Raw genomic sequence first — 20898 nt, 5'->3', positions numbered from 1 at the left:
CAAGTGAATACAAAAATAAATCAAAGGATTAAAAGGTAATTTTTGGTTTTGATCACTTTTTTCATATTTCTTTCAAAGGGAACATATGAAATATGTGAAAGCCTTTCAATGCCGTATCTGAATTCTCGAGCAAGTCCAAAAATATTCATGATTTTTTAAGTTTTGTCAGAAATTTTAAATTTTTACATATATAGAATTATGTAAAGTAATTAGTTTAAATTAATACGTTATAAACCTCATATAAATCACCGAATGGGTTTTTTTTTTGAATTTCGAAATTCAGTCTAGTTCGAATGTTATTTAAATTGTTTAAACTGTTATTAACATTTTAATGATTTTGCTTATTTTTTTATTGTTTTATGTCTTAATAGCTATCTGAAGAAAAAAAACAAGTCTTATATACCCTTCACCAAATTATACTTCAAAATAAAAATTTTAAATATTTTTAGGTAGTTGTTTATCTTTATTTTTTCTTTTTTGCAGTTTTTTAATTTTTTGGGAAAAAAATGTTTCGTATTGTTTTTTTAAATTTTAAATTATTTTTTTAAATTTTAAAATTTTTTTAAAACAGTCTTCAAAAAATTGATTTCAATAGACAGACGGACATACGGGCATGGCTTAATCAACTCCGCTATCTATAAGGATCCAGAATATATACATGTACTTTATAGGGTCGGAATTGAAAAATGTAGAAATTACAAACGGAATGACAAACTTATATATACCCTTCTCACGAAGGTGAAGGGTATAATGAGTGTCTTGAAAATATAGCTAACATCAGATTTGGTAGAAAAATGGGGTTCGAAAAATTCAAATGAAATTCGAACTAGATAGAATTTCGAAAAATGGAAATCCAGCTGGGGTGAAATTATATAAGATTTATAACGTATTAGTTTAAAATTGTTATTGTAAATAATAATTTTGAAAATATTTATAAAAAAAAACACAAAAAATTAATTTTTATCATTTATACTGAATCCAGGATAAATATTTTGAGAAACCGTATCATAAAATGAATTAAACTATTATTTTAGTTGGGAACATTCACAATTGTTTAATGTATGTGATTAAATACAATTAAATATTTAATTTGACTTCATTATTGGAAACTAAAATTGTTTCGGAAGAGTATCATCAAATTTCAGCGATTCTAGCCAAGTAGCTAAAATTAAGATGGCGTCTGAATGTGCTATTACCATAATTGCATAATATTATGCAATGTTATTTTAGATTAGGTAAATTTTAAATTGGTATAAGAAAAACAAACAATTAAAGTATTTAGCGGAGATCTCAACATGCATATATGTATGTATGTATGTATGCCATTTATTATTGATATATTTTTTATATTTTTATTGTGATACTGAAAGTTTTGTATCCCCTACACACCCTATTAGCGCATGTGCTATTTGTTAAACGTATTTTTTTTTTTTTGTAAATTATTAATATTAAAGGGAAGTAGAAATAATACAATACTTATAAATACCTGGTTAAATATGCAAAAAATAGTATAATAAAATATATTTTTTAATAATATTTTTAATTTAATTAATTGTTTCATCGTTTTTATACATACTTATGCATAGTATGTAAATATACATAAATATATGGCAATTTGTTTACAAGTATTTATTTAAACACACCAGACATTAGTATAATAAAACTACTAAGTCTGCATTTGTACCCCTCTTCTTTCTTCTTGCCTCTCTCTCCTATAAACTCTAGACTTGCGCAAGAAAACTTGCTGTGTAAAAGCAGACTAAATAGAATTTCGACACTATAAGTCCAATAATGTTAAAAAATACTAGTCAAAAGATGGCAATGCGTTTTAAGAAATATTAACTAATATCCAACTAATAGTGGGTGATATTAACTTTCTTAACATTAGTACAATATTTGCTGCAATCAAATTTTGTTAATGCACTTTTTCAAGAGATTAATTATATAAATACGTACATATTTATAAATATTTATTAGTTTTCGTTGCGAAATCAAGATGTTGTAATAATATACCATTTTAGAGCAGAGTTTACATTCCGTAAAAATAATGATGTATTTATATTGTTAATAACTTCAACTACTACTCCGGCTTAACTGCGGGTGAAAACACTGATTTGGAAACAGTTTTTCATTCTGTAAGCCATACTGAATTATCTAACAAAAACTATTTTACCGGTCTTGTAACACTAGTAGTTTTAATCGGTCAGTATTTAATAATAGTTATACTTTTATTAAAAGATTAAAGATGTCCTACTATGTAAAACCTGAAAAAAGTGTAAAGGTAGGATCACACGATTGCCGCAATGCACCAATTATTGGTCTATTTTATACGTCAATCGTGTGATTTCACAACTTATTGGCTCATATGTCAAACCACAACAATATTGTGCTTATTTGGCCCAATCAAATGCAACCCTGGTACGGCGATCATGTGAATGCTTGATAGGCAACATGCACCAATAAAAAAGTTAAAAATACACCAATATTTATTGTGTTCTAGTGCGGCAATCAAAGAAGACAATTAGCGCCAATATTAATTTTTGTAAATGAAATATTGTTTTTGTGAGCCACTCTCTGACCCACATGCATCTTTTAACATTTCTTTATTAATTTTTTTATATGATAATTAAGGCCGACGCAATTTTCTTTTTTTATTTAACAAATATTTTTTTCAAAAATAGATTGGTTTTACATTTATGTAAACAAAACAAAATTTAACATCTAGCACAACAGCTGTTTCTCTGAGTTGCCGTAAACTAGAACAATCGTGTGACTGAAATGCAACAATTATTGCCACTAAATCGCTTTGCGCCAATTTACGACAATCAAATTTATATAAAATGAAGCAATCATGTGACTGCAGAGAATTTGATTGGGACAATTTCTTTATTGGGCCCCAATTCAGCACAATAAAATTTGTATTAAATTGGTTCATTGCGGCAATCGTGTGATCCTACCTTAATTAATTCGTTTCGAATTTTAATCGAAAAATTCGTCTAAATTTTACCAATTTCCTATACATGTACATATTTTCGGTCACATAATGCTAGAGTAATTTTTAAAAACTCAAACATTTTTTAAACGATTATTGAGTTTTTTTAAAAAAAAGAAACTGAAAATGCTAAGTTTGTTGCCTTGTAAACTTAGATATAAAATTGAAAACCTTCTACGGCTTAATATATTCGGAATAAAATATTCAATATTCGTAGTTAAAATTGTTTCCTCATGCCAACAGCTATCGAAAAATCGATGGCACAATATCGATTGCTAAATCGACCCATCCTAATGTATACCTTCATTTTCCATCAAATAATTTTTTGTACGGAAAGTGTTTTTTTTATTAATTTTGGGATTCTGTCCTGACACTGCCCACGGTCTATGAAATTTAGAATCCCAGATTTTTCTGAAATCCTTTTAGGAACACGAATATTTCAGGAACGACTCAAAGGAAAAAGTGGAAATTAACCTGTAACTTCTAAACGGATAGTCATATTTTAATAAAACTACTCAAGGTAGTAATATCACTCTGAGATGTTAATTATTCATAAATGTATTAAAAATTAAAAACTTCATAGACGTTTTTTAGCAAAAATTGGAAAAAAAAATTGATTTCTGATTTTTTTTTTGAAAATAAAAATTTTTAAACTGTAATATTAAGAATCCCACAACTGAAATTTTAATTATAGACTACACCACCATAGTGGGGAGGGTATAACACTCAATATCACTTTCTGGGTCGATTAAGCGATGTCCATCCGTTCGTCTGTCTGCAATCAAACTACAGGTCGAAATTTTAAAGATAACTCGTCAAAATTTGGCACAAATTTTTATATTACCCCAAGGACTAAGCCTATTGAATTTGGTTGGAATCGATCTATTATTTCTCCTAGCCCCCACACAACTGTCTCTTTATTAAAATCGGAATATCCATTTAGATGTTATAGATTTATTTTCAGTTTTTTTTTTTCATATCCACTACTGTGCAACGGTGGTCGTGTAGCTTTGATGGCGTCAGAATAATCGAGTCCATATGAACTTTATGACATATTGTGGCCGGTAGCCTGCTGTAGTATATATGGTTAAATCATGAAAGCAATTTATTATGTTTATTATTTTTATTTACAAACATATTTAATAAATATTTATAAAATATGATGGCGGCAGAATAGTTTTGTAGCATAATAATTGTAATCAGCTCTTTTTTATTGACTGTAAATTGAAACACATTACTGGAAAGCGTATTGGGAGCAAGTTCGCATCAATTTAAAAAAGTATTATTTATTATTTTATTATTATAAATTAAAAAATTAAGCATGTATGGAAAATTAAAGGCAAAACTTGAACGTTAACTCCAAAGTAAAGAAAGAAAAACTATTATTTGTTAAAATGTTAGCAGTTTCATGCTTTGCAATCATTCTCCCTCATTTGCAATATCGGGAACTTTAACCAACAGAGAAAGTTAAAGAAATTTAATAAAATAACACTGTGCTACAAAAAAAATACTGGTGGGATGTGATAATATTTTTCATGTAGATGTTATCGAATATAACAAGAAAATTTTTGAAATTTTCCAAACACCTCCATAATCTTGAGTTCCGGATAAAAAACGGATTTTCGTAACTATATACACTTTGTCCATACTAAAAAAGAAATGCATTTGTTAGATTTTTTAAATCTTAAACGCATTGTATGTCAAATAGCACTAGTGTAACTAGTTTAGACCGGCATAGAGCAGTAATTTTAACGAACTAATTATACCATTATTATCACTGACGCAAAAACATAACCATTACATGATGTTCCAAATTATATATTTATAGTACTTGTAAGAAATTATCACCTTCATACATTATTCTTCTCAAAAATTAGTTTCAAGTTTGCGAAAAATGCTAAATAATCGAGTATGCCCATAATTATAATTTCAATTGCAACTTAAGGAATTAGGTAATTTATATAGACCTATCAGCTCAGCCTACGTTGCCGCTCAGTCTGCTATACAGTACAATCAAAATACAATAGTTCATTGCCCCAAATTTAAATAATATAAGATTGTCATCATCAATGGCAACCAGGCAAGTGTTGTATTTTTCATTGAACTAGAGACAAATGGATCTCAACAAACAAAATTAAATAAAAATATCTAAATGTATGTATTAGATGATTTATAAAATGTCATTATCGAATAAATATCTACCTATAATGATCGAGAAAAAAAAAACATAAACGAATAATGGGTATGTAATAATTTATACACATTCGGACAATTCACAAGGCCTCTTATCATGTCATATTGCCATAATGTCCTAATATTTCATAATGGTTTTATTGTTTTTTAAGCAAAAAAATTCCTAAAATAATACTACTCTGTATGCTATGTTTATTGTGTTATCGTAACGAACCAGTAGAGACCTGCGCCGAACGCATAGGAGTCGGTTAAGCCGAGCTGCCGAGTCGTGGTATATTAGGACATTATGACAATATGACTGATAAGATACCTTGTGAATTGACCAATTGTTTTTATTATTTACAGCAAATTTATTGATATATTCAAATAAAATGTGCTTAATCAGATATATATGATGAAGCATCTACTTTTTTTTTAAATAAAAATATAAATCGTAATGTCATTCAAAATATTTGCAGCTGACTTTATGAGTAGAGTTTCCCAGTTCTTATTGAACAGAGCTGTGTGGAATTTTATATCTAAATTTTTATACCATTTATATCAATATATATCTGAGAATTTTGTTGGTGTGGTCCTTATATTAGAACTTATTTGGCGTGTATTTTATATCATTGCCTATATCAATTACAATTACAGATTAACATACATATTCAAGAGATTTATGGAAGAAAAATGTTGTTTGAAAAACACTCAAGAATTGCTTATCCATTGAAATTTTAAAGCCTATTATCTGAGTATGCAATATTACTATGTGTGGTCTCTACTTTCACGAATATATCGATTTTCCCATGTGAAAAAAAAAATATTAAAATTGTTAAAGAATGAAATCACAAAATTTTTAATATTTTTTGGTATATTTTTATTTATTTTATGCGATTAATGAAAAACTAGTGTTATTACACAGCATTAACACAGTTTTTAGAGCTTTTTAAAAATTTCGACGCGAAAAAATATTGAATTAAGTTAGGTGCTTTTTTAGTGCGTTCAGAAATATTGAAAATTTATTTCTACTCACTAAAAAATATTTTTAATACCAGAAGTTATTTTAATAAGTTGGATAACTTTTAACAAAAGTGTAAAATAGTAAATAATAAAGCAAATTTTGAAAAATGCGTGTAAAAATTTTACGCTGGTTTTATTATGAAAAAATCCCAAATCATTAATCTTTAATAAGCGAAGCCGACTTTGCAAAAACCCTTTCGCACGGCATAAGAACACTGTCCCATTTGGCCAATCTAGGGCGACAAAAATACAATTTTACAGAGAAAGAGTTACAAAATTATATACAACTAGCTTATGACCTTAATATAAAAAGTGGACGGGTGGTCTAAGAGTATGACACGCCCATTTTTTAGAAACATTAAAATTTAAGATTAGAAGCAGAATTTTTAAAAACATTTTTTATTATTTATAAAAAGTTTAACTTTAAAATTTTCCATACAAAATATTGGTTTTTATAATAGAGTTGGAAATTTATAAAATATACATATGTATATTATTTTCTATCGAAACAATATTAACTTATTAATAATGTAGAATTAATAGACATTTAAACGATATATAAATATTTTAAATAAGTTACGTTATTTTAAACTGCGTGCTTTTTTGAAGTGTTATCAACAACTCTTTCACATAAATAAAAGTTCACAACTTCAACAGCTTGTATTCTTTTTTAAACTAACAGTGACATATTATTATGAATATTTCTAATAACACTAGTTTACAAGGTTTTTGCTCATGAATTAAAACATATGGGGATTTGTGTATTTAGGTCTTCTAACTTCGGAAAAAATATTAAAAAAATTCCATTACGTCAAACTTTTGAGATATTTATTAAAAACGAAACATATAAAAATGTACATTAAATTAGGACAACAAAATTAAAAGTGAAGTGTTTAGTCCTCTTTTTATAATTATTTTCATTTGTCTCCCTCACGACACTTCAACAGTAGTCTCCTAGCATATTCTGATCCCAAAAACCTTGATAATTCCTCTCGAAAAACTTCAAATCTTGATGGAAACGCTCTCCATGTTCGTCACTCATGTGTCCGAGGTTTTCCGGGAAAAAATCCACATGAGAATATAAAAAGTTAATTTTGAGGGATATATTTACACCCATCAGTTCGAAATTATGTAATAAATTCGCAACAATATCTTTGTAATTTTGACTTTACTTATTCCCCAAAAATTCTTGAACAACAAGTTTAAAAGAATTCCGTGCTGCATTTTCAACATCGGTTAATAGGCACTCAAATTTGGTATCAACCAAATTTTTTCTTCTTTGAGGACCCGCAAATATCCCTTCTTTTAGTTTAGCCTCAGAAAGACTCGGGAACACGCTGCATAAATATTGAAATGCTGGTTTTGTCTTATTTAAAGCTTTTACGAAATTTGTTAATGTAAATAAGCGTTTTGCAGTGTTTGTGTTATAGGAAAACCTCGATTTGACTGAATAATTTTTCCGCAAATAACACAAAAATGGTCTGGGTTTATTTTACAATTCCTAGAAGACATTTTAAAATAGTTTTTACTTTAGAGTTTTGTATTTAATAGCGATTTATTAACCTTTATCTACAGGAAAGATGTACTTTTTAAACAGTATTTATTTTGTTCCCGTTAATTTTTTTTGGAATTTGTCAAAAGAATACAACTCTGAAAGTATCTATTAGCTTCGCCAGAGTGTTGAGTACCCAAAAACGATGTAAATACTTATTTACTACAATTCGGTACACTACAGTATGTATTAGTAGTACTCAGGGCAGGTGAAAAATAAAAACCTATATATCTCAAAATGTTGACGTATAGGTGGGAAACAAAAAAATGGTCAATTAACTAGCATCCCTAGCTCTTCTCAAAAATATAAGTTTCATTCCATGAGCAAACAAAAATGTCTGATTTGTAAACTAGTGTAATTATGGAAATTGGACACTTTTTTATTTTTGTCCCAAAAGTAACAGTGTGCGTGATTTTTAATATTTGTTAATTTTGTCATATTTGTTATTTTTGTACTTAAAAATGTTTTTTAAATTTCGTTTGTAAAAACTTAGTGGCGTGTGCTATTATTTATCTCTTATAGTTATATATTTCACCATACTGTCCCAGTTTTTTCATACTATCGGGCACAATATATGGACGAATTCATTAATATTAAGATAATCATATGAAAAAAGCTTCAAAAATTATTTTTTTTACTTCGGTACACCTTTTGAAACCAAATGTAAAGGTGAGATAACAAATATACGATTTATTTATTTCGGCTATAAAATCCATACATCATCGTATCTAAATCTGTTGCCCGTTTTGGAATTCCAGCTTTTAAATTTTAGAACACTTAGCACAAATTCAGAATTTCGTTAGGGCCTAGGGAAACTAGGAAACTAACTATTTTAAATTTATCCTGAAAAAATATAAAAAAAATACAAAAATTCAAAATTTTTGGAATTTTCAAATTCAAAATCGATTATTTTTGGACTCGAAAAAGATATTGCTTTGAATATGATTTTCTTATTTATTGTTTAACTAACAGAAAAAATACTAATGAAATCGTCCATATTTCATGTCAATATGATTAGTTAGAAATTGCAGATTTATTTCCAAAATATTTTGATTCTGAAGCTGAAGCTTAAGCTTAGACAACATTCTCTTGATAACAAACTTCATTTATTGTTATGACAAATATTTGACAAGTATAGATATAGTATTATGGAAGTACAAATTAATATCAATACTAATAAAATCGTAGAACATATCTGAGTTGAAGAATTGTTGGCGGATCATCGTCTTTATCTCTTAAGTATTGTCAGGAAGATTTTTGTTATTTGGCTTTCGGAATTCTTCGTTACATCTCGCATTTATTCGTTTATGTTCTGTTATACGTTCGTTTTGTTATAACCTTAATTTGAGGTTACGAGAAAACAGTTGATATACACATTTGGTGAATAGAAATAGACCCATTAAATCTTGACGCGTCATTAAATATTGTAAAGTATAGACATGGGGTAAGGTCTGAAACCAAAATTTTGTGCAAAATTTACAATTTTTTGGACATACAAATTATTTTTTATCGCTTAAAAACACGGAATGATTAAAATGATTCAAAAATAATCATCACAATATTTGTTCCTTAGTTATTCCTTATAAAATTTCACAAAACGAGTATGTTTTCTCATGCATTTTCCTTTGCTGGGTTACATACATACCTACCAATTGAGGAGATCTTTTAATAACTTCCAAACGATTTTGGTGTTTTATATGTTTTTAGATAGATAATTATGTATAGATTAGGTTTTCGTTTTAACTTTGTAAAAAAATAAAAAAATATATGTATGTATTTAAACAAATAAAATAATATTCCTCTTGTAAATTTATTGCCAAACTTAATAGCCGATAGAGCATGAGTAAATCTTACCCGATTTTACTGAAATTTGCACAGTTAATTAGTTATATCAAATGTCGCACCGAATCCGACACATTCGAACAATTCTTTTCTCACATGAGCCTTTAATGAATTCCGTAGTAAAAAAAATGTACATATATATTTAAATATGTTTTCTATAGTGGAGATTATATAATAACGCATTTACTTTGAATTACTATTTTAATATTTTGAATGTAAGAAATAGTTTTATTTTGTATTTTTTAATCGGCTACAAATTTGAATAAAAATTTAACTTTTTGGATTGATTTCAAATACTATAGAATTTATATATGTTTAAACACCTTTCCAACCACCACTAACCACCCACTAATTACAGTTTCTTGCTGTCATGTGAATATATGTATGTATTTACGTGTGTGTATATAAATTTAAAACAAATACTTGCAAACTTTTTTATTTATATGTTTAAGCGTTACTTTTATTTTAAATGTTTTAATTAATTTCTTTTTTGGTAATTTAAGGATTGGTTTCAAATTCAAAGATAAACAAAACAAACAAACAAACAAATAAATAATTAGTATGACAATATCTTAGCGAAGTAATAATTAATATTTGTGAGTTGAAAAAAAAATGGGGAAAAAACAAACAAATTTAACAACATTTTCTATTTTTTTTTTTGTTTGGTTTTTTTTGCAATAAAATTTTGAGTTAAATTACTATCTAACAATGCACAAAATGATTATTACCTTTTAATTTTCAATAAATTTTTGATATTTTTCTAAATAAATTGTAATACTCACAGCCCAACAAAGCGTAATAGAAGAAAGTTTATTACATTGAATAAAGTATACATAGAAGCGTTACTGAGAGACAAAAAACCTAAAGGCCTAATTAGTTTGTACGTTCCGTTCTGTAGTGAATCAGCTGTTTTGTTTTTAGCTTATGGAAAGTTGTATATGGTAAACAAATAGAGCGTAAAAATACAAATCAAGGCGGATTTATACAAGGTGAAGTCAGTCAAACAGCTGATTAACTTTTACGCTTTTCGGTTCTAACAGATGTCAAAGCTTGTTTTTATTATATTTAAATATCTACATATTCTAATCTTATTGACAAAATATTTATTTTTTACATAAATAAGTAAAGCCCGCCCTATTCAATTGTAATAATAACAATTCAAAGAGCATAACAAATGTGTGTAAATTTTTGTAAACAATTGTTGTATGGCATGAACATCACTGCTTTAGAATCTATTTTCAACAGAATCCGCTGCGTTAAGTGACAGCTAAAAATGTTGACAATTTGAAGGCAGGGGGCCAACATTTTTTGAGAGTTTTCAAAATGGACACCTTTTATACCCTTCACCTTCGTGAGAAGGGTATATAATCTGGATCCTTATAGATAGCGGAGTCGATTAAGCCATGTCCGTCTGTCTGTCTGTTGAAATCAATTTTCTGAAGCCCCAGGTATCTTCGGAAGCCCCAGGTATCAGAAATGCTTTCGAGAAGTTTCCTATTTAAAATCGGTCCACAAATGGCTGAGATATGAGGAAAAAACCAGGACAACCTCGATTTTTGACCTATATCTGGATTACTAAGTCATTAATATAGACAATATGGATATCTAATGATAGATATTTCAAATACCTTTGCAACGACGCACGGTGGCTCATATCTCAATTTCATCGGCCAAAAGTCCAACTTTTTGTTAACTCCGATTTCAAAAATGTTAATGCCATTCAATAGTAAACACATTGAAACTAAGGTAGCCAAAAAATTAGATTAAAATATTGTCAATTGTGTGCGTGGCATGCTGTTAAAGTCAAATATTTTATGTCATTTTATAGAAATGTGATTTTTGTAAATTTGATCAGAAGTAAATTATCATTACTCGCAAACTATTATAGATAATTGGATGATTTTTCTTTTGTCATGTTGGTAGGATAATAGTCTTTAAGAGCTGATATGATTTGTCATTGTACCGTTTATACCTGATGTGTTATTAATTTTTTTCTCAGGTACTATATTTTAGCCAAATTTGAATTTCAGTGGAGTAAAAGTGCATAGGGTCAAAAGGGATTAAACAAATTTTACAACCAGGAGAAAATCCAAAGTGTCCTCTTTAAGCCTATATATACCTGTTTTGACCTGTTTGTTGAACACTTTTTTCATTTGAATGAAATTACTCCCAAATTTTTGTTCTATTTTTATTTTATTTGTTCATATGACTGGCGCAAAGTACAAGTCGCAATTTTGAAGATATTGCGATAAAATTTGCTACATACATTTTTTACGGCCCGAGGACGAAGTCTATTGAATATTACTGAAATCGGTTCACTATTTCACCTAGCACCCACACAAATGTTCTCCCGAAGTTATACTTTATCGATCGTAAATGGTTAATTTATATATGTATCTACACAAATTTTACTCCAAATAAGTTTTATATAAACTGAATTAATGTCACCTAATTTTATGATGATCGGTCCATTATTAGTCATAGCTCCCATATAAGACCCGCTTCCGAAAATCACTTTAACGAGCATAAATCTCTTAAAAATGTAGGTATAAACAAAAAATTCAATAGAAATAACTTCCATATAGACATAAATCACACGACCTAATTTCATGGCGATAGGTCCATAATTAGTCATAGCTCCCATATAAGACCCGCTTCCGAAAATCATTCACGAAAATAAATTATAGTGTAGGGTATTATATAGTCGAGCTTGGCCGAACATACTTCCTTACTTGTTTTTATCTGCTGATAACTTTTTTAATAAGTATAGCTGATTCAAAAAAGAAAAGTTTGCATTTTCATACTAAATGCTATAAAAAATTAAAAGTTCAACTTTAACCTTAAATTGCACAACAACTGCTGAACCGATTTAAATGAAAATTCAAGAAGTTATCTGTCCACCAAAAAAAATCTAAAATATCTCTATCGGTTCAAAAGTTACAGAGTTTTGGCCGATGAAAAACGAAAATGAGCCACTGTGCGACGTATATAAGACCATAATATTTTTAACACGATTTTTTTTTCACAAAAAAAAATTAAAAAAACAAAAAAAAAATTTTAAAATAACAATTCGAAAAAAAATTTTTCCAAAAAATTAAAAAAACAACTTTGGAAAAAAAAAATTTGTTTACCTAAAAATATTTTGAAGTATAATTTGGTGAAGGGTATATAAGATTCGGCACTGCCGAATATAGCTCTTGGTTTACGTGGTAGTTCACTACGTGCGAACAATCAAGTGGAGTCGAAGGGACCCCGTTTTGATGTAATAAATATATATAGCTCTTACTTGTTGTGATTATATTTTTCTTTACTCGTTTAGATGTTTGAACTGTAAAAATCTCATGAGTTTCTGGCTGCAACACGGTAACAAAAACAACAGACAGACGTTGACAGCACAAACCATATTGCTTTTGTAAATGTTTCATTTTTTATCGAACTAACTTTAGTTAACTATATAATGAATTCGCCTTGCTCTGTTTTTTTGACAAGGATACATAATTTAAGTTAAAATAAGAAATTATCATTTTTGAATCAAATTAAGTATTTATTGTTTCAATGTCAGCCAAGAGAAAACTACACGTAATTTTGATACAAATTGGACCTAACTCTGATTTGTACATACTTTTCATAATTTTTGATTTACAGGAATTGGAAAAAAAATATTCTCATTTCCGAGTACCCGTGAATTCCCGAAAAAATTAAAAATCAAATAGTTTCTCTTCAAAATGGTCATCAAACATCATAAAGTAAGGAATATTGATTTGAATATAAGTAACGTTTAAATAAAAAAGTTTAGTACTGCAAAACTGAATTTTAAAAATATTTCAAATTTACAAATCAAATATAAAAGAGAATTGAAAAAATTGCATGTCTGAAAAGGCATAATGTAAATTCGGCCTTAAGCCTGATTAGAACCGCTGTCGTCAAACCACAGCAAAAGAGAGATGTCGATGGATTACAATTAAGCGACTGTCGGCAAACCTAATTTTAGTATACATTTTATAGATGTATTGTAGTATATATTTGTATGTTTTTGTACTAGGTATAAATTATTTCTAGATAATTCAATTTTAATTATGTGCCCATCCTGGAAATTAAGACCAAATCATTGTTTTGTTTAATTTAAATCGAAATCAGCCGTTTTTTTCTCTTGGCTGACAGTGGAAACAAGAAAATACAATATTTTCTTGAAATAATGCTAAATTTTTTTATATTTAACCTTTTTTGTTTGTATGACGTGTAAAAAAACAGGATAATTTTTCACAGTAGTAATTTAGAGAGCGAAAATAATTGAGGGTACCATAGGTTAAAACATTAGCTACGATGTTTGGTTTGCTGTAATATTTTTCTAATTCCTTTCTTTATTATCGTGGTTTATGATCTATTGTTAAAAAAAAACATATTTATTTGGCACTGATAAAGCAAACCTTCATTCTGTTTTGTATTGGGCTGTGTTTTTTTGTTTGGGTTTCCATTTTATTTGTTCGTTCAAAAGTTTCTTTGGTATTCCTTTATTATTAAATTTTTTGTTAATACTAAACGTTCGCAACTATTTGTGTTGTTATTTGTATATATGTGTTCAATAAAAATTAACAAAAAAAATTAAAAAAAAATGCATTTAATTTAAAAAAATATTCCGTTTTTTTCTCTTCTTCTTTCTTCCTTGATACAAAAAATATGTAATATAACAATAAAAAACTACATGGTTCCGTTCGTTTCATATTATTCAACAAAATATTATCTGTTCTAAAAAAAAATCAATTTTAACTTTGCGTGTGTGTGCATAATAATAACTATTTATTAAATTAAATAAAATAAATAAAACCGATGATACCACTGACAAACAAACAAACACACACTACACTCTCATCACGTTATGCAATTTTTTTTTTTTCAATTTGCATATAATTCCAAAATGCAATAAACATTTATTTATGCACACACACCATTGCACTAAATCACTAAATTATTTATCCATTTAATTAATTTTTTTAATTTATTTTTTTTTTTTATCATGATTTGATGATTTTTATGTTTCTTTTTACCAACATCTTTAATGAATCGCTCTCTACTTGACTATCTCCCCCTCAATCTCTTTATAAAATGCTTTTCTTGCTTTATTGTTTTGATTTAAAACAACAACAAAAAAAACATGCACTCCCTCACTTTCAAACAAACATTAACAACTCTTTCACACACACAATGCAATAAATGTATCCTCTCCTTACTAACACCCTTCAAACAAACATTAACAAATCTTTCACACAAAATGAAATAATTGTATCCTCTCCTTACTAACACTCTTAACGATTATTTTTATGCTGTTGATTATTATTATTATTATTGTTATTATTACTCTTATTATGTAAATGTTCTCTCTTTTGTTTTTGTAATCTCTAATGCACTCACGCATACCCATGCAACAAACAAACAAACAACCTTCTTTGATAATATTGAAACGAACACCGACGAACCAACGCTGCCGCTGTTCAAAATTCATTAACTTAAAACAAAAAAAAAAATATGCGATCATCACTTTAAATTAACACATTAATTGCTAAAAACAAAACAATTAAATCATTATCAAAAAAAAACCTGCGCAGTGATATGTGCTCAAGGCCTGATAGCGAAGGATAAAAGCGGTACCAGTGATCCATATGTGACGGTGCAGGTTAGCAAGGTGAAAAAGCGTACTCGTACCATGCCCCAGGAATTAAATCCTGTGTGGAATGAAAAATTTCATTTGTGAGTATTTTTGTCTACGAAATCTCCATATTAAGAAAAAACAAACTATTTTTTTAAACACACAATCAAATAAAGTAATCCAAAAGCCCTCGTTCCTTTAAAGAGGTCATGGGGCGAATGTGAGAGTTTTTATATTAATTAATACTGTCTTTTCACGTAACCACGAAGCCGTGGAAGTTTAGTTAAAAGCCTATTTAAATATCCGAAGTATTCAAAACAATTTTTCGAAAATATTGTATGTGAAACAATTCGAGTCTATTTAATGTTCAGATCATTATCGCACTGTGCGGAATTTAAAGTAAATGGGAAAAAATCTGCTATACAAAAAACGGATAGTTCGATTTTAATAAGCTATAACAAGGCTATAAAAGATGTATAGTTGAGTTGAAGTTTTTTATTAAAGTTTAAATGACCAATGGTTGCCTCAAAGTGGGCCACAATTTAATTAAGGTCTGCACTATAGCCCGCAATATAAAAATATAACTTTTTTTTGGCTATTTTGGTTCTTTTTGGTTCACTTTAGAATTTTATTTATTTTATTTTTAGCAATAACCTGGTACATATATATGTAGGCCATAATCGGTCTTAATAATTTTAATCTACTTAAATAATTTTAATATTAAAATTCGGTGAGTAAAATTTAATTGAAAATGTAAATGAAAACGTAACTAAAAACTAGTTTTTCTTAATTGTGCAAAAATTATTATTATGAATTTTTTAATTATTAAAATTTTAATATATGTATGTAGTTTTGGAAAGAACACTAAATCTCCATATCAATCTAATATTTAGTGAAATTACTGTGTACAAAATAAACAACTCGCAGTAATTACCAAGCAAAAAACGTTACGGATTTGGAAGCAGTAGGAATTGGTAGTTTTCTCTCTCATATAGCTTCACACAATGGTAAACACATTTAATAAATTAATGGCGTTTTCTTTTCTGACCCAAAATGTTCCCAACATATTTATAATGGTTACTCATAATGTGGTACGTTTTTAACGATCACAAAAATCATTGCCATTTATGTAACTTCTAAATATTGTTAGACATCAAAAAATACAAAACTATTTCATTAACACATACAAACTTCAAACAAAACCGTTAAAAAAAATACCAAGAACTGCTATTTAAACAGTGCACATAGGTCTGGCGAACCACTTTTTTTGGCCAAAACTTAAATATTCACTTATATACATGAATTCAAACAAAAGATACAATTAATAACAAAAAAACATAAATTTTATTAAATTTTTAATAATTTAATTTTTTTCTTGTTTTTGACTTCCACTCTGCTAAACTCTGAGTAAATCATAATTTTTGAAGCAAATGTTTTTTCCTGAAACAAAAATTGATTTCTTCATAATAAGCAAAAACTAGCAGAAAGTTATTGATGATTCGTAAGCACAAAATATCACTGTAATTTTGTGCGTTTTTGTTTCGTTGAAATCGGTTGAAATTATGTAAGTTATATACTATTTTTATACCCTCCACCACCATAAGTGGTGAATGAGGGTATATATAAGTTTGTCATTCCGTGTGTAACATTGAGAAATATTCAGCTATGTCCGTCTGTCTGTCTGTCCGTCTGTGTAAAACACGCTCTCTTCCAAAATACGCAAACAAACTTAGCAGAGTTGCAAAAAAAAATGTTTATTATTGTCCTAAGCAGTTTGGTATTGAAAATCAGCCAAATCGGTACAGTAGAACCAAAGTTATGAATCCAAATGTGGGACATTTTTGATCATTGGTGTAAATATATTGCAGCTAATACCATAAAATTTTGCACTCGTTATTTTTATGATAAAGATAGTAACTCTGATTGATTTCTCCTAGCCCCCATACAAATTTCTTCCCGAAATATGGTTCTATGGCCAATAAATGCCTGCAGAATAGCAGTATCCATAGAAAATTCAGCAAAAATAAGTTTCGTGGTAAAAAAAATTACATTACCAATTTTTTTGTGGATCGGCCCATATTTGACCATAGCCCCCATATAAAGTACACTTCAGAAAATCACTTAAATAAGCATAAATATCTCATAAATGTCGCTATCAAATTGAAATTCGACATAAATAATCCCCATGTATACCAAAACCGCAGCACCAAATTCTATGAAGATCGGCCTATAATTTTTTATAGCTCCCATATAAGGACCATTTCCGAATTTTATGATGATTGACCGATAATTAGTCATAGCTCTCATATAAGGATATAAGTTTCCGAAAAAGATATTAACCTTAATAAATATCTAAAACATATCGATATCAAAATGAAATCATACACAGATCAGTAATTTGTATCCAGTTATCTTACTACTGGATTTTGTGAATATCGGTCCATATTTAACAATAGCTCCTATATAAGGTCCACTACCGAAAATCTCTAAAATTCTCATCAATTTCTTAAAAACAGAGTTGTCAAGTTCAAATTCGAAACAAAAAATTTCAATATTTATAAAAATTGCTGTACCAAATTTTATGATGATCGGACCATAATTGGTCATAGATGGAGCCTATTAACCTACACAAATATCCCAAAAAAAATACTGAACTGAATCAAAATTTTACACCGATCTGCAATTTGTATCCAAAAATCATACCACAAGATTTTTTAAATATCGGTCCATAATTCGCCATAGCTCCCATATAAGGTCGACTTAAATACTAAGAAATTACCTTACAATATTATATGGCGATAGGCCCACAATAGGTCATAGCTCTGATATATTGAAACAAAATAATATACAGATTAGTAATTTGTATCCAAAAGACAATTTTGAATTTTGTGTATATCGGTCCATAATTGGAAACAGCACCCATAGGAGTTCCACTTGCGATAATAACTATAATACTCATAAAACTATTGTAAAGATGAAATTCAATTAAAATACATAGAAATCTTTTGAACGTTGACTAAATATATACGCTTTTTATACCCTCCACCACCATAACTGGTGAATGAGGGTATATATAAGTTTGTCATTCCGTGTGTAACATTGAGAAATATTCATCTGAGACCCAACAAAGTATATATATTATTGATCCTTATGAAATTCTAAGTCGATTGAGCCATGTCCGTCTGTGTAAAACACGCTTACGTCCAAAATACGCAAACAAACTCAGTAGAGTTGCAAAAAAAATGTAAATTATTGTCCTAAGCAGTCAGTGAAATCGGTACAGTGGAACCAAAGTTATGAATTAAAATGTGGGACAACCTCAAAAAAAATTGATAATTTTAACATATTTTTGGTCATTTTTGTAAATATATTGCAGCTAATATCATAAAATTTTGCACTCTTTACTTTTATGATAAAAGGAGTAACTCTGGTGAAAATTATAAGAATCGGTCTATGATTTCTCCTAGCCCCCATAGAAATTTCTTCCCGAAATATGGTTCTATGGTCTATAAATGCCTACAGAATAGGAATATCCATAGAAAATTCAGCAAAAATAATTTTCGTGCTAAAAAAAATTATATTACAAAATTTTTCGTGGATCGGCCCATATTTGACCATAGCGCCCATATAAAATACACTTCCGAAAATCACAAAAATAAGCATAAATTTCTTATAAATGTCGCTATAAAGTTGAATTTCGACACAAATAATCCCCATATATACCAAAATAGCTGTACCTAATTCTATGAAGATCGGCCGATAATTGGTAAGCTCCCATATAAGGACCACTTCCGAAAAACACAATAACCAAAATAAATATCTAAAAAATATCAATATTAAAACAAAATTTCACACAGTTCTGTAATTTATATTTAGAAATCATACTACAGGATTTTGTGAATATCGGTCCATATTTGACCATAGCTCCCATATAAGGTCCACTTCCAAAATTCAGTTAAGTACTCATAAATCTCTTATAAATACCTTTATCATGTTAAAATTCGATTGGCCGATAATTGGTCATAGCTAACCTGTAAGGAAAAAGATATTAACCTTAAAAAATGTTTAAAACATATCGATATCAAAATACGCACAGATCAGTAATTTGTATCCAGTAATCATACTTCTAGATTTTGTGAATATCGGTCCATATTTAACCATAGCTTCCATATAAGGTCCACTCCCGAAAATCACTAAAATCCTCATAAATTTCTTACAAATATCAGGTTGAAATTCGAAACAAATTTATTCAATATATATAAAAATCGATGTACCAAATTTTATGATGATAGGCCCATTATTGGTCATAGCCTCCATATAAGAACCACTTCAGGAAAAAACATTAACCTGCACAAATATCCAAAAAAATCTATACTGAACCAAAATTTTTTAAATATTGGTCCATAATTCGGCATAGCTCCCATATAAGGTATACTCTTGTTAATAGCGTTGTTTACTTATATGAAATGCTACAAAAATAGCTCTCAAATACTTAGGACCATAATAGCTCATAGTATCCATATATTGAACCAAAATAGTACACAGATCAGTAATTTGTATTCAAAAATTATAATACTGAATTTTGTGAATATCGGTCCATAATTGGCCACATCTTCCATATAAATACATACAAATCACGTTAATATATTTTATGACAATCGAGTCATAATAGGTCATAGCTCCCATATAAGTCCCACAACCAAATGTTTTAAAATTTGTCTGCGTAAACTAGTCTTTCTAACAATTGTTATATTATTTCAGTTGTTATACCATCATATTTAGGTGGAGGGTATTTAAGATTCGGCACGGCCGAATATAGTACTCTTACTTGTTTTTTTTTTATAAAAAGTTAAAATCACTGATTTTAAGGTTATGAAAGTTTTTTATGTAATTTCTTATTACCATAATTATACCCTACACCACCATAGAGGGGAGGGTATAATGCGTTTGTGCAGATGTTTGTAACGCCCAAAAATATTAGTCTAACGCAAACCTTAAAGTATACCGATCGACTGTATCTCCACAAATTCCGCTCCAAATAAGTTTTATATATACAAAATTCATGCCACCAAATTTTGTTACGATCGGTCCATAATTAGTCATAGCTCCCATATAGACCCGCTTCCGAAAATCACTTTAACGTGCATAAATCGCTTAAAAATGTTGGTACAGAAAACATAGTTACCTTTAATATAGACATAAATCACACGACCTAATTTCATGGTGATCGGTCCATAATTGGTCATAGCTCCCATATAAGGCCCACTTCCGAAAATCACTCAAAAATATATATTATTGAAATTTTAAAAGTAAAATGATTTTGCTCTTTTACTTAGTGTAGGGTATTATATGGTCGCACTTGACCGACCATACTTTCTTACTTGTTTTTATTGAATATTTCACTATTAAAAATTTAAATACCATCGTCAGTAACATGTGACTCAAAGAAAACAAAAAAATTACACCACGTGTTTCAGTTTACCACTGCACTTAAAACATTGAACTTTCTCAATTCATAGAATAACGGTTAATTGAAGTTTGCAAAAACAAATTATTTTTTTTGTTTATCTGAAGTGTTTGCTACAATATTCCAACAACAAATATAGGAAAAAAAGTTTTGAGTTTTGGCCAAAAAAATGGGTCTTTATAAAATTGAGGGTGAAATATGTAGCA

The 20898-nt window shown here is 28.6% G+C and overlaps 1 protein-coding gene across 1 annotated transcript in view; it reads left to right on the top strand.

Moving 5' to 3' along the window:
• LOC135962851 (serine-rich adhesin for platelets-like) overlaps positions 1–20898 on the top strand; it is a 191291-nt gene that overhangs the window by 117395 nt on the left and 52998 nt on the right. Inside the window, exon 9 of the mRNA XM_065514755.1 lies at positions 15185–15326. Within this exon, the coding sequence (XP_065370827.1) occupies positions 15185–15326 (142 nt within the window). The remainder of the gene's footprint in view (positions 1–15184; positions 15327–20898) is intronic.

Source organism: Calliphora vicina, chromosome X (assembly GCF_958450345.1).
Source record: "Calliphora vicina chromosome X, idCalVici1.1, whole genome shotgun sequence".
In the NCBI taxonomy this organism is placed as follows: domain Eukaryota; kingdom Metazoa; phylum Arthropoda; class Insecta; order Diptera; family Calliphoridae; genus Calliphora; species Calliphora vicina.
The sequence above is the reverse complement of the archived record's forward strand: the minus strand, read 5'-3'. Positions and strand labels throughout refer to the sequence as shown.